The sequence below is a fragment of the Zonotrichia leucophrys genome, chromosome 1 (assembly GCF_028769735.1).
Source record: "Zonotrichia leucophrys gambelii isolate GWCS_2022_RI chromosome 1, RI_Zleu_2.0, whole genome shotgun sequence".
NCBI classification, from domain to species: Eukaryota; Metazoa; Chordata; class Aves; order Passeriformes; family Passerellidae; genus Zonotrichia; species Zonotrichia leucophrys.
In genome coordinates this window covers 95,901,918-95,926,521 of record NC_088169.1, presented here as the reverse complement: position 1 = coordinate 95,926,521, position 24,604 = coordinate 95,901,918, and the positions used below count along the sequence as shown (strand labels likewise).

The following is a 24,604-nucleotide window of genomic DNA, read 5'->3' as shown; positions in this document are numbered from 1 at the left end:
GCTGCCCTGGGAGGTGGTGGAGTCACGGTCCCTGGAGGTGTTTAAGGGAGGGCTGGACGTGGCACTCAGTGCTATGGTCGAGTTGCCATGGTGATCTCAGAGGTCTTTTCCAAGTGATTTTTCCAATTGATTCTGTAATGAGAGCTGTGAATTTGCTTTCGCTGGGGTGCTGGCTTGATTTCCCCTTTGTATTTCCCTCCGTATTTCTCTGCACCCTTCCTCCCTCCCTGTTAACTACAGCACGTTATCATTTTTGACTGCAGCTGATTGCCGCAGAAACCCATCTCAGCGGAAGCAGAGAAACTAAAACCGGTTAAAAAAAAAATAAAAAATGCCCAGAGCCGGTACGCTTCCCAAGAAAGCCGCAGCCCGGCTACGGCGCCCGGCAGCTCCGCACACCTGAGGGGCCGCGCGCCCGCCGGCGCAGGAAGAGGCGGGAAGGCGGTCCCGCTGCAGCGGCGGTCACGTGAGAGCGGGAAGCGCGTCCCGCCGTTTGAATCGCGGGGGCCGCCGGGAGAAGGCTCCTTTCCGCCCGCCCGCCCGTAGTCAGGCGGCGGCCGCGGCCCGCGGGGTCCCGGCGGTTCCTCCCGAGCCAAAAGTCGGGAGGGGGCACGGGCGGCTCCTTGCCGCGGCGCTCGGCCCTGGTGTCCCCGCTCCTCCCAGGATGCTGGCGGCGTGCGGCATGCAGCGCTGCCACCAAGAAGCTCTCAAGAAGAACCGGGTGATGCTGGCCAAGCAGCTGGTGTTGAATGTGCTGGTGGAGCACATGGTGGAGAAAGACATCATCACCACGGAGATGGTGGAAATGATACAGGTACGCGGGTTGTCGCCTGCGCCGTGAGCTTTGTGTCTGGCTGAGCTCGGTGTCGCTCCTTGCAGCGGCAGCATGGAAAAACTCACCTGTTACCTGCACCTTGCAGTGGGATTGCACTCCGAGGAGCTGCAGCGTGCAGGAGAGCTGTAAGATGCTTTTGTAGAAAGGCAAAGTGCATTTCCTCTTGACATTTCCCTATGTTCTGGTGTGCAGTTGCAGCAGGCTGCACTTAGTGCATCGGATGGTAACTTCCAGTCCTTTATTTGTGCTTATCTTTTTCCTTCCACGTATAGAAGCAGGAATAATATGTACTTCCAAAGCAATACTGTGAAAATAAGTAAATGAATACTTTATATACCGGTTTGTTGTGGCACCTTCCTTATAAAGAATTGGTGCTTCCTGTATGTTTTTGTAAATTTCGTGAATTGCATTGCAAGGCTTCAGGCTCACTGTCAACTAACAAATGCTGTTTGTTTGTAGGCTTGTGTTGCTTTCCCTGTGCAGTGGGTGCTGTGGGGAGAAGCCATCGAAATAGGTTGGGATTCCTGCCAGAGGGATGGCAATGCACAGAACACTGTGCAGGGTGAGCTGCAGGTCTTCAGAGAAAGCAGGCTGGAAAGGAAGTGGTTGAAACTGCACAACAAGTGCATGTCAGGGCTCAAGTGAGGAGCTGAGGGGGTTTTTAGTCCCCTAGCAAAGTTCATGGTCCCATAACAAAGAAAGGATGCTGAAAATTAGGATTATGAACTATTTTCTGGGTATGAGTGTAGAAAATGTTAACCTGAGACCGATAAGGTTTTGATAGTAGTGAAAAGATAACTTCCTGACTAATTTTGAGTCATTGTCAAAGATAATGTGAATTACTTTGCATACTTTGACGCAGTATCAATGATAATGTTAGATGCCTCATGGGGCCTGTCAAGGATATCAATGCTGAATTGTGGGAGCTCCAGGCAGTCTCACCTGAAATAGCTCCAATCCCCAGTGGAAGAGAACAAAGATACCATGAAACCGTGCAAGCCAGAGAGTGAATCAGGGACTTCTCCGAGCTCGGGCTGGAGTAGTTAATTTCATAGTAGCTGCTATGAGGCTGTGTTTTGGATTGTGCTGGAAAGTGTTGTTGATTTCGCGGCGTTTTAGTTATTGTTGAGCAGTGCTGACCCAGAGCCAAGGCCTTTTCTTCTCACCCCGCCCCACCAGCTTTGCTGGAGGTGCACAGGAAATTGGGAGGGGCCACATCCCAGACAGCTGACCCAAGGGATGTCCCACTCCATATCCAGTTTCAGTGTCATGGTCAGCATGTAAAGGTAGGAGAAGAAGAAGGAAAGGGAAACTGAGTTAGAGAATGGTGCTAATGATGCCACAGTCTTGGATTTAATCCCTGAACAGGCCGTTCACTTAGAGGTTGGACTCAATGGTCCTTCCCACTCAGAATATTCTGTGTTTGTAAGTCACCATTGTGAGTGATGGAGCCCTGCTAGCCTTAGAGTGGCTGAGCTCCTGCCTGCCAACAAGAATTATTGAGTGAATTCTTTGTTTTGCTTTGTGCGTGTGGCTTCTGCTTAACCTATTAAACCATCTTTGTCTGAACTTTTCTCATTTTTATTCTTTGGATTCTCCCCACCATTCCACCAGGGGAGGAGGTAACTGAGTGTCTGATGCTTAGCAGCCCACAGGGGTTAAGCAACAGCATTGCGCAAGTGTGAATGGTGAGTAGGGGTGGGCTTCTGATGGCCTGCACTTTGTCACCTAAGGGGGAGAAGGAAAGAAAAGGGAAAAAAAAATCCTCTCAAACTAAGGTAATGGTGGAGAAAGTACTCTTTTTGGTGAGGTGCTATTGTAGGTTAAAAGTATTAAACTGAGACGGAAGAGAAGAAGCCTAAAGGAATCTTCCCCTCCAGATGTAATTGAGTAAAAGGGAATGCAGCAATACTTAGTAATGGATTATCACTAAGGAGGAAGGTGTTATGATGGATAAGTCAGGTAAAGAGTAGTAGCTTAGTGGAAAGTTATGCCTAATACAATAAACATACCTAAGTGCTTAAATGTGTATAAATTGCAGTAGCAGCCTGAGCAAGAGAACAGAGTGACTTGGACTACTGTTGCAGGGCATTGATCTGCAAATTGCAACAAAAATATAAATATGGCAGAGGTAGAAGGAAAGCTGGATCTGCAGAATATGCATTGTACTAGAAGAATAAAAATGAAGGGAATGTTTACTGAATACTCCTAGACATAACAGTGCTATGGAGAAAGAGTAAAGTGCATTAAAAAAAAAAAAGAATCACTGGAGTGGAAAACACTTTGTCTTACCTTTGATCTTCCTGTAGTAGGTCTGTGAATTTTTAATATTCTTCCTGTCTCTGGCAAATGTGAGCACTGGTCTTAGAAGTGCTGTTAAGTAGCCTGTTATTGTAAATGTATTGTAAATGTATTGTGACGCTGATCGCCAGGTACCTTAATGGAAACAGGAGGAGCCAGATGCCATTGACTGATGAAAGAGAATAGATTCTCCTGGATATTATAAGTGGCTGGTTCTATATATATCCTCCTGCACCCTCAATAAGTCAGGAAATCAAGATCTGGATAAATAGTTATGATAAATAGTTACGTTCTAAATAATATTTTCTTAAAAAGACAACAGTTACACGGGTCCTGTTGGCTTGTTTTAAGCTGAACAAAAGAAGAAAATGGAAAATTTTCTGGAAACAGAAAATTCTGGAAATAGAGCATTTAAATAAATTTCTATAATCTAAGGAAAGTGAACTAAATCAAGGAGCTCAGGGAGATGAACCATGACATTTTTTCCAAGTATGAGGTGTCAAACCAGTACTGAAACTTTACCACAAGTAAGAAGAAGATGGGAGGGGGACTGTGTTCCAAAAAGAGCCACTGAAGGCAAAGATGGTTGAACTGGATGAGGAGCTCACAAGGAATATGAAGAGTAAGTAGAGAGTTTATAGGTGTACAGCATTGGAGAAGAATCAGCAAATAGAAGCTGCTTCCTTTGATGCAAGAAATGTGGGGGGATAGTAGGATCTGACAGTATTGAATTTAAATTGGGTCGTTCAGAGAGATACTAAACCGTGTGAAGTTTTTTCCACAATATACATTTTCAATAAATTGTAAAGAAAACAAAATTGTGTTTACTTTGTAGTGAAAATGATGTTATGATTATCTAGGTGAAAACCCAGAAGAGGGGAGTTTCAAACACAGGGGGAAAATTATTGTGGCAGTAAAGTGGGACAGTGGAAACAGCTGTTTTTAAGGCAAGCTCCAACATCTACTTGCATAAATGCTTGTTGGAGCATCAGATGTTCTTCCAGAGCTCTGAGATGGACTTTTAAAATTGCAGATAAAATAGCAAGAGCTTTCATGCTTTTTAAACAAGTTGAGTACTCTGTACTGTAATCAAAGACTGAGATGGTATATATAAAAAGACTTAAATACTCTGTTGATCACTAGACAGTAATAAAGGGATGATAGGTTTTGACAAGTGACATAAATTTGATTAGGATGTTTATCAATTGTATATGCTTTTTCTATGGATTCTGCAGGTGTATAATAAGACTAATACGAAATTTTGACAAGACTTGAGAATTTATTTACAATTAGTTTGTGTTATGCAGATTATCAAGCCCATCTGTGAGGGGAAAGAAATAAATTAGGGATATATTGGGAAATAAAATGAAAGAAGTGTCTTATTAACTTCTGAATGTTTGCTGAACATTATTTAGCATAACCCAAATGTGATGTTGAAGATGAAGTCATATCAGGAAGCACAGCCCTTTGAGTGTTTAAGGAAGCATTAAGAAGTCTGCCAAAAGCTGACTGCTGTGCATACAAAGTGCAGAATATGAACATTCTGGAAATTTCCTAACTTTTCAGTAAAAGTAACATTCTGGTTCTTGAGGTCAGCTTGTGTTCTTAACTATCATTTATGGCTTAGAGTCACAGACTGAAGAAGATGAATGACCTTTAGCTTGTCTCAAAACAGCTGCAGAAAGGCAGAAAAATGCATTAGATACTTAAGAAATCAAGTCTCAACTTAGTTTTCTAGTTACAATAAAATTCAGTGAGTTTACAGCAAGATACAGCTATATGGAGGTGGTTGTTTTCAATGACTAATGGAGCAGTGTTGCCAGGAGAAAGGAACCTTCATACTTCTGGGAAGGCACAAGTAAGACATCATTATTGGCAATTCTAGTCAATAGTACTCTGAAAATTCAGGATCCTGTGGGAATAGGAGAAGTTACATTCACTGCTAAGGGAAAGAGGCCATTTATGGAAGAAAGTTTGTTTCCTGTAGCAAATCAAGACCAATTTATAGAAAAGAGTTTGATAAATAAGGGAAAGGACAAAACACTGGAGCCAAGGATAAAAATAAATGCTCTTAGTCAGTCATGGATGAATATAGGTCTAAAATTCTAAATAGGTTCATAAACATTGGATCAACAAGATTTTTCAATATCCTCCCAAACAATGTGTCAGGGCAGAACCCAGACTCTGACACTGAGCTTGATAATTATGAATGAAACCAGATGATGTGATATTTTTTGTAGCAGAAGATTTTCACATTTACCTCAAGGCTTCTTTTTTTTTTTTTCCTGTGATTGCTGTATTGTTAAGCTTTAATTATCTGTAACTCATCAGCTACTCCCATCATCCACTAAAAGGAGAGATCTTGGATCTAAGTGATAATTAAAACAATATAAGATTAATTCTAAATAAAGAAAATTTCTTTATGATACCTAGTATTTTGATATGTGATTTTTGGTGTAATTTAGATTTCACAGGGAAGAGTATTATTGTAGAAATTATACATTTTGTTGGGAAATACCTGCTAATATTCTAACAATTAGAGCTTCTTGGTACTGTTTAATTTTTTGATTGCTACTTTTCCACATATACAAGTATATGTTGCTTCATTGGTCTAAGTATTCATCTGTACATAGAAAATACCATTCTGGAACTGACTGCATGTAGTAAGTGTTTTACTTAATGTTTTCTGGAGAATTTGACCATCTGCATGAGACCATAAACTATTGGATAGCAGTGGAAGCATGTTGTTGACTTTGTGTATTCAGTGAGGAGGAGCAGATACTATTCCAGCAGTAACTGGAAGTAAAATTTTAGAGAGAATATGGTGTATTACTGTGTGTGGTCATATATTAATTGTTGGCTTGTTGTGTGGTGTCATATATTGAGCAAATAGGAACAGAGAAGTGTGAATGAAATCAACTAGGAAGAATATAATAGTGGTTCTAGCACAGCTAAGCATAGTGGTGAAATGTTTTTCTGAAATTAAAAAAAAAGAGTTCTTCTGATGATTCATTGCAAGTTAATTATGTCAGATGTTACTTGAATATGGATTTTGATATTTTTTTTTTTTTTCCTCTGGGTTCAGGCCAAGTCTGGGAGCTTCGACCGGAATGTGGAATTCCTCAATTTGCTGCCCAAGAGAGGCCCTAATGCCTTCTCAGCCTTCTGTGAAGCTCTGAGAGAAACCCACCAGCAGCACCTGGAGGCAATGATCCTGAAGACAATGTCCAACCTGAGCCATGAGATTGCAAGGGTACAGCAGTTTTTAAAAAATAGGATGGATGGCTTGCATTTCAGATTGGGTTTGGGCACAAAAGGAGCTTTATCAAGTGGGAAAAACTCAGTTGTTTACAAAGGATAGAGTGGTTTTGTTGTAAGTTGAAATTTGTAGTAGCCTTAGCAAAAGCAGAGAGGAAGAACCTTGGGAAGAAGAGAATTTTCATAAAAAATCACAAGATGGTGGAAGTTGGAAAGGGCCTCTGGAAGTCATCTCTTCCAACTTTCCTGCTCAAGTGTTACGTTCAGTAGGCTTCCAGAGTCACATCCAGGCAATTTCTGAATATCTGCAAGGATGGAGACTGCAGCCGCTCTGGGCAGCCTCCTCCAGTGCTCAGGCATCTCCCAATACAAAAGCATTTCCTGGTGTTTAAGAGGGAGTCTCCTGTGTTTCAGTTTGTGCCCGTGGCCTCTGGGTCTGGCACTGGGCGCCACTGGAAAGAGCCTGGCTCTGTCCTCTTTGTGCCCTCCTTTCAGGTGTTCATACACGTTGATAAGCTCCCCTTGAGGGGGGTGAGGGATCCCCTCCCTTCATCTCTTCTGCTGGCATCGCTCCTCCTGATGCAGCCCAGGGTTCCAGCTGCCTTTGTGCCAAGGGTGCACTGCTGGCTCCTTTTGGGCTTGGCAGCACCCAAGTCCTTTAATGCCAAGCTGCTTCCCGGCTGGATGGCCCCCAGGATATATTGGTGCCCCAGGCACAGGGCCTTACACCTCTTTTTGTTGAACTCTATGAGGCTCCTGCACTATATTACATCCAACAAGTTCTTAATGGATGTGTAATCAATAATCGAGAAATTGAAAGGGAGGTATTTTTTCTCTGAACCTTCATTGGTTTAGTTTTCAGTGATTGTCTGAGTAGACTCTTGAAGAAACAAATACTTGTATTTCTTTCTCTTGTCATTTTTTTCACCTTTTCACTTTGTGTACTTAGTGTTGTACTAAAGGAAGAGTTTTGGAAAGATTCCATGTTCTTAGTGCATTGGCAAGGATGGAAACTGTCAGTAAACATATTTTACACAAAGGAAGCGAGATCAAATACTTGTGCACAAGTGTTCCCTTATGAAAATGTAAAATTTATCAGACTACCCTTTTAATTTTTTGTTTCCAATTTTTCTTTACTATACAAACAATGATATCTTAACAGCAAACAAAAATAGAGGAATCACCAGACAATCGAGTTCTTGTTAAAACCGAGAAAGCTAAGATGACCCCAATGTAAAGATTCTAAACTGAGGATTTGGGTAGAACTGCAGATGATCAAAGGGGAGGAGTCTTGCATTGAGAGAAAGTGCTGCTGCTGTCTTGTCATGATGTTTCTTGTGGAAGTGACCATAATATTATATTTTAGTCATTTTTTGTGTATATAAATGCATGTGTCCTTTCTTCCATGACACCTTCAGCTTTGTACTGTAGAGAAAAAAAAAGCTATTTTATGCTACTCTTTTTCATGGATTTATTGATGTCTTGTAGCTTGAACACTGTCATGAGTCAGATCTTCCATACCCTGTCAGTGAGTCCTGTAATTCAAAGAGACCCCGTTGGCTTGGTGAGTTGCACTTGATTTGCTACCTGGTTGGCTCCTGCCAATTAATACTGTCTTAATTTGATTGTAGAGATAAGCTTGCCAGCACTTTGCTCATTCCAGGAATGCAAACTTGACAGTAAACTGACTATATTGTGATCAAAGAGGGTGCTTTGTAGCATATGGGAAGAGACAACCAATACGTGTTTCTTGTTAGCTTCATTTATTCTTATGGGACACTTTGTTGCTTAAAACAGTACCTGTCAGTAAAATTCTAGATTTTGCAAAGATTTTCTTTAAGATCTGTAATAGAATTTCATTGAGCTAGCGCTCTGATAAGATACTGACTTCAGGCAGTATTTCTTAACCAAGACTTCCTTCTTAAAAAAATAGTTTAAGGCCTTATATGTGTTATCTGAGTCCAACTTGCTTTTCTTTAGCTTCTGTCAAGTGCAGGAAATCAGCTTCTCCTTAACATGCATTTCCAGCTTAGACCAGGGGTCTGGTCTAATAAACATTGGTTGGAATGAATCTCCTTGCTAGTTTTTATGTTGCTTCTGGTAATGCCTCGAGTACTTTTTCCCTAACCACAGGTTTTCCCTTATGCTGGTTACTAGGAGCTCTCTCTGGTGTTGAAGAGCAAGTGTCTAATTTTTGGAAACTTTTTTATTTATGTGCAAGGGTTTTAGGTTGGGTTGTTTTGATTTTTTTAGAGCATATGTTCCTCCAACCAGGAGAGCCATGCCTCAAAAGGCTGAAAGAGGATTTCAGAAGAGCTCGTGAATGTCATTAGCTCAGTTTCTTCGGTACAGAGGAGTGAGTGTTTGTCTGCAAATGGCAAATAGTTGATTATCATTCCCCTCATCTGCTGTTATCCAGAGGAAAGTGTTCGGAGGCAGATTAAAAAAAAGAGAAGGGCTTTGCGCTTTATGAAAGTTAAAATTGTCTCGTTTGATCACTTATGCATGTGTTCAGCATGGGAGGCCTTTTATGACAGGAAATAACTATTCTGTTTGAAATTTTCTAGCAGCATTTCATCAGCCAAACTCTGAAAGTAAGAACAAACTGTGCAAAACAGCAGAAAGCACAAATATCTTAAATTAGATGAGAATTCTGTTTTCATACTCTGTAGACTAGGCGTTAGATAAGGCTGACCCACATACAAGCAAAAATAAAAGCTGACAGTTAAATAAAACAAGTATACTGTTACAGTACTTTTTTTTCTCTTCTGTGTTTCATTTTGTGTCAGTAGGCCCTGATCAAACAAAATGTTTGGAGGTGTGAAATATGCATAAATGAACATAGTTCAGAATTTGCAAGTTACTACCTTAATACAGAGGTTTTGTGTCTGAAATTTTAAGTTTTTGTTAATATATTTGGCTTTGCACAGAACCAGTAGAGCATTCCTTGGATAATGGAGATGGTCCTTCAATTCCTCCAGTGAAGTGTTGCACTCCTGAATTTTATCACAATCATCAGCACTTGGTAAGTTGTTGGCAGAGAAAGTCTTTAAGATGTGAGATGTTTGGATCAATCAGCTGAACATGTGCCACTTAAAATTGAGTTGAAATGCTTCACTGGGATGCAGATCAGGGTTGTGCTATTTGTGTAAATGAAAGGTGTTACCAGTCATGCTCCATTTGATGTGGTTCTCATTTACAAGTGTCAAGAGATCCCAAAAGGTTCTGTAACTCTAAACAAATCTCTGCCTCTGTTTTTTGATCATGAAGAGCTTGGTGGAATGACTTCTGTACTATTGCTCTCTGTGAGCTGTCAGTATTATTGCCTCAAGTTTATTTTTCTGTGTCCTCATTTTCTGTAAGATGACAAACCCTCTAAATGACTGTATGATAGTAGAACTGTGTTTTCAGCTAGTAAGTTGGCTGTTTTAATTGTCAGCTGTGCCCAGTAGAATCCTTAGGCTTAAGAACCAGATCAGGATTATGTGCTAGAATTCTACCTGTGGGTAGAACAATTTGAATTTCTAATCTGCTGCTGTGGTGTTTGAAGTTTATATGTAATCTAATTCCTTTTTGTTGATTCTGTCTGTAAATAGATTGGTGGGATGGGCTTAAGGAAAAATTACTTTGTGTTGTGGGATAAACACTTCCTTAGGGTTGTACAGTGTCAGAGGCTCTGTGTGTAATGAAACAGAGGTTTTGTTTGTGTGTTGGTTTTTCTTTGGGTTTTTTGGAGCTGTCTGTGGGGGTGACTTGATTAATAACCAGTGCCAGTGTGAGCTTGACTAGGCTCCTTTTACATCTGTGCCTGGATACACCTTATTTGATATTCTCATTTGGTATTAAATTTTACTTCCAATTTGCAGGAGTGTTAGTAAGTGAATTACTATTGATTTGTTGTTGTTGGAATGGTAGGGACAGAGAGGTAACTTCTCTGTCTAAAGGCACCCCTCTTAAATTAGTTTTTTTCCTGTTAACCTCTTTTGCCAGTTGCACAATTTTGAAGATCAATGACTGACAGTCCCTTGCTGTTACAATGACACTCATTGCTATTTTACTCTCTGCTCCCAACAGCAATTAAGAAGCCTTAGCTAAATTTTGCATAGTGTTGTCCTTTGTTGGGGGTGACACAAAAATATTTGGGGCCCTGCTGGGGTGAGGAAAGGGGGAAAAGTTAGCAATATCTAATTCACAATTTGAAAGGGATAAGCTGTGTTTCTTTTGAAATGAGGAATAAGGCAAGGCAGTCTAACTTATTAATAATAGTATTGTAGCATTGTCAGTTGTGGAGGCTGGCAAGCACAGGCATATCAAGTTGGTGTGGAATGATAGCTGTTCTATTCTAACACTCCATTATTTCCTTGTGTAGTCTAAATTTACCCATTTTTAATCTTCCTTGCAGGCATACAAGCTGACATCAGAGCCACGAGGCTTAGCGCTGATCCTCAGCAATGTCCGCTTCAGCAGCGAGAAGGACCTGGAATATCGTGCCGGGGGAGACGTGGACTGCGCTTCCCTGGAGATGCTCTTCAGGCACCTCGGCTACCGAGTCACTGTCTGCCATGATCAAACTGCACAGGTAAGGGGGTCATCCCAGTGCTTCACAACTGCTGCGCCTGGCAGTTTGTGTCATACTTCTCTCAAGAGGTTCCCTTTGGTATGTAGCTATGAATTATTTGATATGTGAGCTATTTGAAGATATGAATTATCACTTAAGAATAGAAAGTGAAGCTGAACGTGTTGATGCTCTTCATACTGATCCACATGAGAAAGCTTGGAAGGCTGAGCTCTTCCAGTGGATCACAAAGGACTACAAGAGGTACTATTCTAGTCTGACCCTAATGCAAGGGGGAAGACTTTTGAGACCAGTCCTGGCATGTCTGTTAAAAGCACAAATTACTGAAGTCTCCAATTTACTATAGATAGACTTTTCCAGTGTTCTCTCCTAAAAGTTAAACTTTGCAAATATTTCATGTATTCTTTGCTGTTGTGATGTTTTCATGTCCTTTCACTGGTGAAGTCAGTTGGTATCCCATTCACCAGTCTATCCATGCAGCTCAGTTCCACTCTTTCAGTCTTCAATAAAAACATGTATGTGCTTCACATAGGAAAATTGGTTGTGTTTCATGGCTGACTTAACCAAGCCACTCTCCCTAGGAATGCAATCGCTGTCTTCTCCGGCATCATTTGATCTTAGTCCTTTTAAATCCCCATGAATTCAAGTGATACAGGACGTGTTAAAGAATGTTTTATTCAAGAACAGAGCTTTTGCAACATTGATAGAAGATATTTGCATCTGTCATGTCAGTTTCTGAAGTTTTCCAGTTTAAATTTTGAATTGACCACTAATGTCTGAATGCCTGAAGTCCCAGAGTATGTATCTGTTAAGCTGCTCCAACATCCCAGCCAGATGCCAGTGTCAGTGTAAAATATCACTTGTAAAATATCGCTTGTTTTCCTCTGTAGGCTTAAGCAATTCCTGCTTCTCAATGTTATATTTAGGACTGAATATTGCATAAAAGAAGAATATTTTGCCTTTTTTTTAATAGTATATGTCTTTTTCATGTAAATTTGAGGGGTGAGGGGTTTTTCTTTGTTACAAGGAGGGCCATTTGCGTTCTTCCCAGAAAATTGATTCACTTTCCCTATGGAAGTTTGAAAAGCATTGGATTTTTTTTTCGTGTTCTAGGAGATGCAGAATGCATTGGAGCGATTCTCCAAGCTGCGAGATCATCGAGATGTGGATTCCTGCATTATTGCTCTGCTTTCCCATGGTGTGGAGGGTGGGGTTTATGGCAGTGATGGCAAACTACTACTGGTATGTTGCTGAGTCCTGATCTCTTGTTGTAGATTATCTCCAGGAAAGTAACAATGTTCAAAAAGGAAAAAAAAAATAAAAAGACTGAGGATTCACATATTTTAAAATAGAAAAAAATAAGGGCTGGAGGGAAGAAAAGGGCAAGGGGAGGTCTAGAAAATGAAAAATGGCAAGCAGGAGAAATTATCTCTCTGTATAAATACTAGGTAGAGTTCATGAACCCAAGCAAGTATGAACCTGGGGAGAGGGTGGAGAAGGGATGTGTTTGTCACACACTGAGTTTGCAGATAAAGGAGAGGATTACCAAGACTGGTGAGGTAATAAGCAAAAGATAGGGAACCAAGGTTGAGACTGGGTTTGGCTTACAGGAGGCTACAGTGATGAAATTTCCTCTCTTTCTTCTCTCAGTTGCAGGAGGCTTTCCGGCTCTTTGATAATGCAAACTGCCCAAATCTCCAGAATAAGCCCAAAATGTTCTTTATTCAGGCCTGCCGGGGAGGTGAGTGCCCAAGCACTGAAAGCCATGTACTTGGCATGCCATTAAGGCTCATTTTGCACACATGCACACCCTCACATTCAACTTGCTGTCAACTTTCCTCTTTGCTTCTCTCAGGTGTAAGTGGGACCCATATTCACCTCCCTCTGCCCCGCTGCTGCCACTGCATCTGTTGCTCTGTAAGTGTCTTTAGCTGTGCATGAGGTGTGTGCATTGCCTTGCAGACCCCATTGCACCTTGGTGACATAAACTCTGCCGTGTCCCACTCACACCCCGAGGCTTCCTCGTGCTGTGCTGGCAGGAGGGGGAGTGGGGCACATGGTGCACAAATGGCAGCACAGCATGGAGCAGTGCACTAGCACTGGAGTCTTGCTGAGGTCCTGTCTTTCTCGGGATCCTTGATGTGTTGTGTCTCCTGTGGTGGTCTCTTGAGCTGTCAGGGTTGTTCCAATAATTTTTAGGGTCTTGGCTTTGTCCTTTACCTGAGCCTGTTTTCAGCCTCAGATGACCTTTCCTTGCACCCTTTTCCACATACTGCTGTTGAATTCTTACATGCTGCTGTACAGAACTCTTTTAATGATTCTTACAAACTTGTTCTTCTTCTGTACTTTGTGTACCTCTTTATTTAAATTCTGTTATCCCTTTTCCTCCCTTTTGTAACTAAACAAAGACATCTTTAACTAGCTACCTTTCAGATCTGCTAATGACCAAAATTTTTTTCTTAAGTGTTTGGACTCTGTGAAATTGCAGCTATTCCAAAGTGAAGCTCTGTCTTAAAGTTTCCTTGTTTTCCATTGTGATGGAGGAGTTTTCCTCGTAGCTTTTCCCCCTGCTTTTTCCTTGTTTCTCACAGTTGTCTCCCTTCTTTCTCATTTTTAGCAAGCTTTACAGTTTGTCCTCCAATCTCTACTCTTCTTTAGTCCCAATGCAGGGAAAAACCCAAAGTTTACATGAAGTATTTCAGCAATCAGAAATACTTGATCCTTTTAAGCATTTGGGAATATTGTAACATGCATGTTTACAATATGAATTGAATCTGGTTGCTTTCCTTATGTGAATGAACATTTAGATACTCTTGAACAAATGTGAATGTGCAGACTCAGGGTGTAAATAAGTGTAATTAGCCATAATTTTCAGCTGACCTCATTAGGTAATTATGTTTATTTGACTGTAATGTTACCATAAGGAGTCTGTTAAGACTAACAAATCAAGCTTGGCCTTTGTATTCCCAAAAAAGTTGCTGTTAAGGAAGAGTGGTAAAGCTTGCTGTGTACAACGCTTTAGAGCTAGGATATTGCAGTAGACAAAGGATTAAGGTACTTGAAAAACTGGAAGGAAAACTCAATTTAATAAAAAAACAGCAAAGACAAAACCCTCCCTTGTCTAACCTCTTTTAAACCTTGATTAATAGCTAGAGGGGAAAGCCAGTTACAGAGTAATTGAGTTGTCAACAAAAATGTGTACCCTTTAGACAGCATTAAAAGGACTGTATAAATAGTATTGTCAACTTTGAAATAGTAGTCAATCTATCTGTGCCATGCAAGTTAGCTGGAACTAGTTGAAACAAGGTGAGAAATACATAAGTTATTCTTCCTCTCTAACCTTACATTGTAGGCCTGCTCTGTCTTCTATTTGTGACACATCTTTAAAATGTAGATAAAGAAATATTGGTACAGTCATAATTCCCAATGAGCTTTTGGCAGGAGTCTACTAAAGAAGTTAAGTAGTCCTCCTACAGTCATGGATCACAAACTAGTGGCAACAGAAAGCAATGGGAAGATTTTCAGTGTGGCATAAAAGTTGCTTAGAATCTGCATTTGATGTAGTCCATTCAAAAGAGTGAAAAATTATACTAAAACTGGGTTGTTAGCAGTTACTTAAATTAATTGGCAGAACAGCTGTCTGGGAGCTTCAATACAATTTAAACAGACTTGATCAATCTCTGGCAGTGGTTCTATAAATTAGAAGTTAAGTATGCAAAGGGTTAGTGCTTTACACGTTTTCGTAAAGTTGATAGGAGTGGTGTTTGAAGATATGCATGAGGAAGATGTATAATTCTGAAGCTTTAATCAAAAAAGTTTTGATTTTATACGTAATAGGATGATGACAGTGTGAATAATAGAGCTTGACAGTAAAATTACCTGAGTGTTCTGAAATACAATGCACTGTGAAAGGTACACTAAATTTTTAAAAAGACAGAACTGGAAGGATTTTGAGAAGGGTGATAAAGGCATGAAAAAAATGTGGTTAAAAGTGAAAAAATATGCATTGCTACCCTAAGAGATGAGAAAGGAACTTAATTATGAAATTATGAAATTCTGAGCTATGGAGACTTTAATTCTAGGCTGTTTCAGACAATCACACCCCTCCCACTGCTGTTTTCTTTTTAGAGGAAAAGAACAATGTTGCTGACTTACGAACTGACCACTTTCTGAGCATAATTATGAGATGCCACCTGTTCTACTGCCTGTTAAAGGGTTAAAAATCCAAATAGATTATTTAGGCATGAGCTGGCAATAAAAATTGAGAAACACCTTAGGAGGAAGGCCTCTGAAATGGACACTCAAGCCTTGTAACACTAGACTCTGATTCTGCTTTTAGGAAGAAAGAATAATAGATTCTCATAACAAAAGAAAACAAAAAGGCAAAATTATATGGAAAATCAGTGAAATGTAATTTTAATTTTCTTGCAACACAGCTGGACTATCAAAGTTACCACCACTAAGCAATTAGTTGAGATTATAATGGAAGCTCTGCATCATGCAGAAAACCAATTGAGAATATCTACACTTGCATAATGCACACTAATGAATCTGGAAAGAGCATTAAATGCTCTCCAGGTTTTAAACTAATCTCCGTGGACTGTAGGTCTCTCTCATGTTTGGATTGAGATTATTTTGCATTTTTCTGCTGCACAATTTATGCTTTTAATTGAAACAAGCAGTATTGTAATCAGGTTTTAGAACTGGGTGAAATACTTGGTCTAGGTTTTCTACATGTCCTGGGTGTACATCTTAGCAACTAAAATTACAGCTCTTGTTTGAGTTCTGCAGTCAATAGACAGTTAGCATTGCAAAGTGCCCTAGACATTTTTGGATATTTCTAAGGTAGGTATGAGTGGAAAATAAAATCTTCATGGGTAGGCATCAAATCCTTCCATGAGTGGTGGAGAACTACCAGAAACTTCCCTGCTTTCATGGTTATCTCATGATCTGTGCAGGAAGAGGTGGGAGCAGAAATCAGCATGCAGACCATGTCAGGTTAAGCAGATGCAGCAGTTGTTGGTATCTGCATTAGTTTGCGCAGAAGAACTTTCAGATGAGTTTTGAACAGCTGAGAAGGTTTTTGCATTAACTTGAGGCTTTCTGCTTGACAGTAATTCTGGCATTGCTGACCACAAAACTAAGTACAGGAAAACTACATCCAGTAATTCAGGATAATTTCTTCTCCCTTCCTCCCTCTCCTCGTTTATTGCCACCACAGATGAGTTGGACCGGGGAGTGGATCAAAGAGATGGCAAAGGAAGGTCGGATTCTCCAGGCTGTGAGGAAAGCGACGCGAACAAGGAAGAAAGCCTGAAGCTGCGGCTGCCCACGTGCTCGGATATGATCTGTGGATATGCTTGTCTGAAAGGTAATTGTTTGGGCCCCTAATTGTTTGGGCATGAGGAGGTTTCATGTGTCGGTGCTCCCCAGAAGGCGTCATGGCAGGCGCTCTCTCGGCAGGCACGGCGGCCATGCGGAACACCAAGCGCGGCTCCTGGTACGTGGAGGCTCTCACCTCTGTGTTTGCAGAGGACTCCCGACACACCCACGTGGCTGACATGCTGGTGAAGGTAAAGGCCATTTACTCTCCCACTCCCACCTGGTTTTAGAAGGGCCTTCCATTGCTTCAGAATGCTAGGATTAATCTAGTGCTATTAAAGCACTTATTCTTGCCTTGTTTGTAGCAAAATTGCAATTCTTTCCTCGTTCTTATTTACTTATTTATATAGAGCTGCATAGGAGTTTAACCAAGTAATGATGCTGTTTCTTTGACTCCTGTTTCACTGGTGTGGTCCCACGGTGAATTTGAGAGTAGAGTTGATATTGCTTGCAAGAATTACTTTTCTTCTATAGAAATAGCTTTTTGTTTTAGTTGAGTTCATTCCCTGAACATGCACAAAACAGCTGCAAAAGCAGCAATACTCATATAAAGTAAAGATTGAGAAAGTGGAGGAGGAGAGAGTGAAAAAAAGCAGTGTGACCACAGCAACTTGAGCTGCTGTGGAACTGCACCCTAGTTATTTATCCTTCTTATAATTAAGGGACTACTTAATGCATTAAACAGAAAAATCTGGGAGTGCAGAAAGAAATGACATTCTTCTTCCTTCTGTCTTTTTAATCCTTCTAGTCACTTGAATTTTTTTACTCTCACATCTAGGTGAATAGGCAAATCAAGCAACGAGAAGGTTATGCCCCAGGCACGGAATTCCACCGCTGCAAGGAAATGTCAGAATATTGTAGCACGCTCTGTCGGGACCTTTACCTGTTTCCTGGCTATCTACCAGGAAAATAACCTTGCCAGCTCTGTTTGAAGAGAGATACTGCCAAAGCTGAACTTTGACTGTGGATATCTGTTTTCACTCTTATGAGCTGTGACATCACATGTGCAAGCAAGGAGTGCCAGTCTAATTCTTTATGTCCTTTTCTAAAATAAACTGCCAACTCTCCTTGACCCTGACTCAGTCCAGGGTTTAAAATTCGAATATCCCAATTGGGTGTGTATGTATAGAAAGTGATGGAAAGAGGATCAGCCCTGGAACTGGAAAGAAGTGGGAACATCCTTTGGAAGGAGACATAAGGACATTTGTAAACAAAGTTAATGCGAAACTGGAAATGGACTACTAGTACAAGTTTTTAAGTTAAGCCTTTCTCAAAGGAAAATCAGTCAAAAGATGCTACTTATCTTATGCTTGTACTTCAACAGTTTTAAGTACTTTCTGCATGGTTATTCATCCAGGACAGTCGACTGCTCTGCACATTAGAAAAGGGCTTCTTATGAAGGAGAATCTTCCCCCTCCCTAAAATGGAAGGTTATTGTTCTCAGTACTCAACACTTTCCATTTTGATCACTTAAAAGTCTATTTTTCTACATTCCTTCTATAGCCAAGTTATCAAGAGAACTCTAAGATATCCCAGATTATCAGCAAAACATGTAGAGACCCAAACAAATATGCCTGCATAAAATGCCCCAGAAATAGTTTTGAATCTAGAAATTCTAGATTAACTTCCCTTAGTCCCAAGAGTGAACAACTGCATGGAATATTCCTTTTGAGGAATTTGTTTGCCATAGTACTCACATGTCACAACAGACATTCACTCCACCAGCTTCTCAGGAGTCTATAAATTGCACTGTACAACCGAAGCCCTGAAGCTCTACAGCTTTGTACATGAGGATGCTTTGTCTTTTTAATTAACAAAATATTCAAGGCAGCTCTTTACAGTCTGAGCATGTTGCTTGGATTATTTATCACTGCAGGTTTTTTTTTCCTTTTAAATGAGAGGGAAGAGTTTTATATTATTATACTGTTCTGTGAGTTTTCTTTCTTAATCCATGATCATTTAAAAGCATAAACTATCACTTCTTTTGGAAATTTCTTCCACAGCCTCTTCATGCTGTAATTTGTGTCTTGCTGTGTCCAACTGCAGTTACTCCCACTGGATGTGATGTGGGAGATGGGCATTGTTCTCTTTTTGTGGTAAGCCTAAATCCTGAGATACTGGATTACATGTGGACTCCAGGTGGCTCACTTCAGTCTCAGTCTCTCCATTTTGTAGCACTAAGTTGGCATAGTTCCTGGCTTTTTTTAATGTAAGTATGGCTTTTAAGATCTATTTTTAAGGATAGAATTATGAATGGGAAGCACAAAGGTAAATGGAGGGAGGCTGGAAAACTAGGCATGTGCTCTTTTTATTGTTCTGCCTGGTAAATGAAGGCTGTGTTTCCTCCAGCTGACAAGGGTGCAGCATTAATGTGTATCTTGCATTAATCCTACACACAATGTGATGAACAGAACAAGAATCATACTTGCCAATTGGTGCCTTACTCTGAAGTCTAATACACCAGTTTAGGGGTCGTGTACCTCCCTGGAGTATAAACACTGTCTTCCTGAGTGCTCCCTCTACAAAGTGGTGCAATATTTTACAGATAGATTTATTGATGAAGCAGTCCATTCTGATGGATTAAATTTCTGTAGGATTGCATCAAGTTGCATTATCACTGCCACTTTTATATATCTTTTGTGCACCTGTATCTTACTGCCTTGAGGTGTCAAAATAAAGAATTTTTGTTTGATTAATCTGTGCGGTGTCTTCCATTTGGAGAATTAGATCCCTGCAGAAATGGAGGTTCCACATAAACAGAATTTTGTGTCATTTCTTGGGATAGCACATCCCAGAGGGGGTTTTGAACTCTCAGGCAGAAGCCTGCTACAGCTGCAACCACTGTGAGCTGCTTGTGAATTTTGATAACTCCCTGGCCAAACAAAGACTGATTCATTAATAAGGAGAGATGAAGCAGAACCACCAAGTAGGAGGCTGCTGTTGTGCTTCAGCAGATAGAATACTCACCTTGGAAAAATTTTGGGGTTGGTCTTTTTGAAGGAAAAGTTGGTGTCAAAATGAAGAGTTCCTGGAAAAAAGGAGCCTTGGAGGAAGAGGCTGAAAAGAAAGTGAAGATACCATCAGTCAGAGAGATTCTGGAAGCGGAGGAAGGTCCAAGGGATCAGAGAGATGCATGGGAAGGAGTCCCAGAGAATACTTAGAGGCTTAATGCTTAAAGCCCAAGGCTTGTAGCTGGGAGCAGCTGTACACAGAATTTTCTCTTCCCCCTTCACAAACGAGCCATGATCTTACTGCTGGGTGGGGAAACTGAGATCAAAGTAATGCACCTGTGAGAAAGTCAGTGTGAAATAAGAAGGTAGAAGCTCTGTTCTTGTAAGCTCTAAAAATAATGCCCTGTCTCTAAATCCACTAGAGGTTGCCATTTACCCTGTTTCATCCATGACACCTTGAAGAGTTGTTTCCTGTCTTCCATGATCTCTTTTTGGTGAAAGAGTACATTGGTTTATTAAAAATACAGAATTCTGATGCAGGAAATCCAGTATGATATTAGCACTGGAATGACCAACATCTACCTGTGCAGAAACTGATTCTAGCAGGCCAGAAGATGAAGTAAAGAAGATGTTTTCATTGGTAAGTTTGGAGCTACTAGCATGGTTTAAGGAATTACTTATAATAGCTGGGATAGCAGGGCAGTGTTATCAGGTTCACATTTTGTCTGGAAACCAGAAGAATAAGGTCGAGGGCTTTATTGGAGATGGGGAGTGAAAACAGTGAACCCAATGTATTCTAAAAATCTTGTGTTGCATGAGAATCACATTTTTTAACAGAACAATTCAGTTAATACAATTTTAATTCTGAACTGGTTTTGTTTCCCTATCTGTGATTACTGATAGATAGTCAAAGGATTTGATTTTGTACAAATAGTCCCCTTAAAGATTAGGATGTACAGAGCGGTATTGAAAGGGAGCATATGCTTACAAAACATCAAAAGGTTTGGCTAAACATCTCTAATACATCATATAAAATTTATGCCAAGCTGAGACTCCTGACGTGGACTGTACCTGTCTTATATAATTTGTTCTTACCCCTCAGGGTATGAGAATTCTTCACTATATCACACCAGTAAATTATTAAGTTAGGAGAAGGAAATGCAAGAAGATACCGTTATGTAATAGGTTATGTCATCAGCGTATGCATACAGAGAACAGTTTCTTTAAAAGGAAGGGAATGAAATGGAAATCTCCAGAGAAGTTACAATCAACTGTTGTCACCGGATCAGCAGCTTTGGTGAGTCTGTTTCACTAGGAATGAGAGCTATGTCCTACTCAGTGCAATTTGGCCTGCTGTTTGTTGCTGATTTTGCCGCTTCTCATAGAATTCTTTTCTGTTGAAGTTTGATATTCTTTTGTTTCAGTTCATCTGCATTTGTTACTTGTTTATGGGACTGCTATGTATAACTTGGTCTTCAGACTGTATTTTTGCACGAACCGTTTTGCCTGCATGCACAAATTCTTAAGATGACATCTGTGTAATTTACTACATATTTCAAAGAGCTCAGAGTCGCACTCAGATTTCTCTGACTTAGAAAAGTAGCTGGAACTGCTGTGTTATGGCTGGTTTTTTATTATTATTTTAATTTTCCTTTGGCACTCCAAAAGTTTTTATTTGAAAAACTTTTATTTTATTTTATTTATTTGCAAAAAAAAGGAGCAACAGTAACACCTGCCATAGAAACCATGTTTTGACAAAGGTAAAGTTCACACTACATTGAAAAAATACTTGGATTTGGATTTGGATTTGGATTTGGATCTGGATTTGTTAGGTGCAGGTGGTAAAGAAAAACACAAACTTAGTAGCTGTTGGTGTTCAGTCACTTGTAAAGTGACTTAAAGAATGAGAGGGAAAGGTCACACTGAGCATAGGCTCAAGTTTTCTAAATGGATTCACACAGAAATAAACACTTAAGGAATTTCATAACTAAGCCTCTTGCAAGTCTGGCTTAGTTATTCCTCCTGTCCAGCCCAGAAACCCTGGGCTCCATGCCTTAGCAGCTGACCCAGGACATGTGCTGGTCCCATCCTAGAGGCTGGAGCAGACACTCCTCCACTCCTGCTTTTAAGACCAGGGTGCCAACACCCCAGGTGTGACAAGTTCTTGTGCCAAGTCCCCTCACACGGATCTGAGCTGCAGCATGCCACACACTCATTTAGTGGGTCCAGAGAGCTGTGGCTGCTCCAGTTGCTGTTGCTGACGCCACACTTGCTTCAGCTCCTGTCCCCGATCTGCACACCAATCTGACTGCAATTGGGCCAAATTCACTCATGCCAGTCTCACCAGCTGCTGGCACCTCAAACTTACAGCACCCATGTATGTGAGATAATGAGATTTCTTGGAAAGATAGTTAAGAAAGCATTTAATATAAAGATAGGACAGACACTGACCAGCCTTGTCTTTCATGAAGGCTCTCCTTTTCCATCTATTCCCCTCAATATTCCTCCCCAGCCATCTTCCTTAACAAGTTTTGCATAGCTCCACACACCTAGTTCAAATCCTTATGCTCCTTGTTTCCCTCTTTGTAATAGTTACAAACTCCAAGCTGGCCCTCTCCAGAGCTGTGAATGTACTTTATTAATGGCCTGTCAAACAGTGACTGCAGACATTTGGTCTTTTGCATGATCTCTGCTCCCCATTGTCCCTGAGTCCTGGGTGGTTTTATTTCTGGCTTCCCATCTGCATTGGAAAGCTCCCTGACTGGATAACCTTAATAAAGGCAACACTTTCACCTTTCACATGCTCTTACATAACTCATTTTTATTTAGTGGGGGAAACAGCTTAGGAAGTGATGATGCTGCACCAAGTAACTGCTTTCCTAGATACAGAATTTTTCTTCTTCCCTCAACAAAAAGCTTTACAGATATCAGATGACAGGGGAAAAAAAAGCAGTTGTCTGTGAAAAGAACTGTGGCCCATATTATCTGCTCCATTCCCCACAAACTTCTGTGCTTGCTGCTGCCTCGGGGTGCAGCAGGCAGTAGCTGTGACTCAGCTGAGGACGTGGCTGTTGCCACAGCTGCTCAGTGCTCTGTTTCTCAAGGCAGTAACCCACAACAGCAAAACCCTGGTTTTGTCCTTTCTACACTGTTAGTTCCTCCTTGCTTTTCTTGTGGCAAAGGCCCAGGACACACAAAAGGGCAGGGGGCAGGACCTCTCTGCTTTGCACCCCTACAGATGTTCCAGGATCCTCAACAGCCCACAAACTCTTCCTGACTATGCTGTTGAGCAGCCTTAATTGGCACAAACTGAAACCCAGGAGGCTCCATCTGAACATCAGAAAGCACTTTTTTACCATGAGGGTGCCTGAGAACTGGAGGGAGTTGCCCAGAGGCTGCAGAGTCTCCATGCTTGGAGATACTCAAAAGCCATCTGAAAGTGGTCCTGAGCAACTGGCTCTAGAAGGCCCTGGTTGAGCAGGGAAGCTGGGCCAGATGACTTCCAGAGCTCCCTTCCAACCTCAGCCATTCTGTGATTCTGGATATAAAAGATTCTGAGTGTTAGCTATGCCAGTGGGATGAAGGTTCATGAAGGTACAAAGACTGCAAGGAGGGCTGTTTATTTGTGGTGAGGTAACCAGCAATAATGGGTATGCTTGAAGAAAAATTATGTTAAATGTGAGGACAGCATAACAGTAATTCATATGAGGAATCATCTTCCAAGGCCTGCTAGAGAACTTCCTCTCTCAGATGCTGACACTTCACAAGATTGTCCCTGAAAGAGGTTGTGGAAATAATCCTCTTCAAAGCTGCAGAATGGTTATCTTGTCTCTAATTTTGGTAATTTGTCATTTCCATCCTTCTCTTCCTTCATCTCTCTCTGCCATCAGTACTTGTATTTTCTGTGGTTCCCCACCCTTTCCAAATGGAGTGAAGAATGACACTGCCTGAGAGAGGAGGAGGAAACGTTACCTCCTGTTAATTTACTGAGCTGTCCTATTGCCAGGACAGCAGAGAGAGATTAAAGCAGGGAAGCAGACAGAACAGGAGGGGGCAGGGAGTCTCTGGTTACACTCTCCCTCTGTGTCTTTCCCTCACCAGTAACCTTCTCTCTCAGGGTACTCTGAGGGACTTCAGCTGAAGCCTCGTGCCTGTTTCACTCCATGATTTTGCTGGGGAGGGCAGACAGGAGGACAGCCCTGAACAAGCCCTGCTCCACAGGACGTTGTCTCTGGGGATATGACTGGGGATGCCTCTCCAACGAAAGCGTTCCGATACCAAGAAACTCTGGTGAGTACGATACCTGCAGCAGCACAGAATGTTTCCTACGTGAGAGTTGGCTTCCCTCCTCTGCTTAAGGCACTGAAAACTTTCTTTGCCTACAAATATCCTTCCCTGTTTGCATTAGACAAACTCCCTGAGACATGTGCCCGAGCACATGCTCCAATAGTGGCTTCCTTCAAGGGAGAGCATGGCCATGTTCTCCTTGAATTCCTAATCCTCATGGGTGAAAAATTTACAACACCAGGCAGGTTAAAAAATGCTGGCATGAGTCAGAGCTGAGTCTGCAGAGCTACACAGAAATGCAGCTGTGGTTGTGAATGGGTTTCTTTTATCAAGACAGCCACCGATAAGGCACTGAAGCCATTCCCTGCCCTTTGTTACAGCTCCCACAAGAAGCAGTTAGGATTCCGCCATAGTGGTGGCTACAGGCACTGTGAGAACATGGAGCACGTTGCTCTATGGCATCCTTTGGGAACATCCCAGTGGGGTCTTGCACTGCTTTTTTTTGTAGGTATTTTGATGCAGGCTGTTGAGCCTCTTTCTGCTTTAGCTACTTTAAAGAGTTAACTGGCAGAAATGCGATTTGCTGCATGTCTGTGAGTCCTCACACTTTATTGGACAAGTGGAGGTAGCAGTTTGTCCTGTGCCTAAAAAGCTTCTTGCTTTGGTCCCTGAAGTGAGAATTAGCATCATACAATCCAGATTGCCTAAGGAACACCATGAATGAAATCCCAGCCTTTAAAAATGAATAGCAGTCTCTTTGTGCCTGGGCATGCAAAGTTTTGGGAGCAGTGTTTAGAGAGAAGTAAGACTCTGTTGGGGCTGAGGAAAAAAAATCTCATCTTTGAACTGCTGCAAAGAAAGATGGAGACTTTTTTACATGTTTCTTTCTGGCATTTCTTGACCACATCTGAGTAGGGTCTTGCACTGCTTTGTTTTGTAGGTATTTGGATGCAGGGTGCTGCCACACATTCTGGTTTTTGTTTCTAGAGCACCTAGTTTAGTATGGAGAAGGTA

At 41.3% G+C, this 24,604-nt stretch overlaps 1 protein-coding gene across 2 annotated transcripts; it reads left to right on the top strand.

Annotated features, from left to right (window-relative positions):
- The first annotated feature begins 506 nt into the window (after window positions 1-506).
- On the top strand, window positions 507-19,048 carry CASP2 (caspase 2). 2 transcript variants are annotated; one of them, XM_064724028.1, is made up of 10 exons: window positions 507-814; window positions 6,222-6,389; window positions 7,883-7,958; window positions 9,325-9,419; window positions 10,797-10,973; window positions 12,084-12,212; window positions 12,621-12,711; window positions 16,192-16,341; window positions 16,434-16,543; window positions 17,131-19,048. In XM_064724028.1, exons 1-10 carry the CDS (start codon window positions 665-667, stop codon window positions 17,263-17,265), a joined length of 1,281 nt encoding a protein of 426 aa, XP_064580098.1. In that variant the 5' UTR covers window positions 507-664; the 3' UTR covers window positions 17,266-19,048. The 2 variants fall into 2 exon arrangements, 1 of the variants encoding a protein (XP_064580098.1); XR_010441795.1 differs by lacking the exon at window positions 17,131-19,048 and adding an exon at window positions 12,826-12,887 and having other exon boundaries at window positions 528-814; window positions 16,434-16,542.
- The last annotated feature ends 5,556 nt before the right edge of the window (window positions 19,049-24,604 follow it).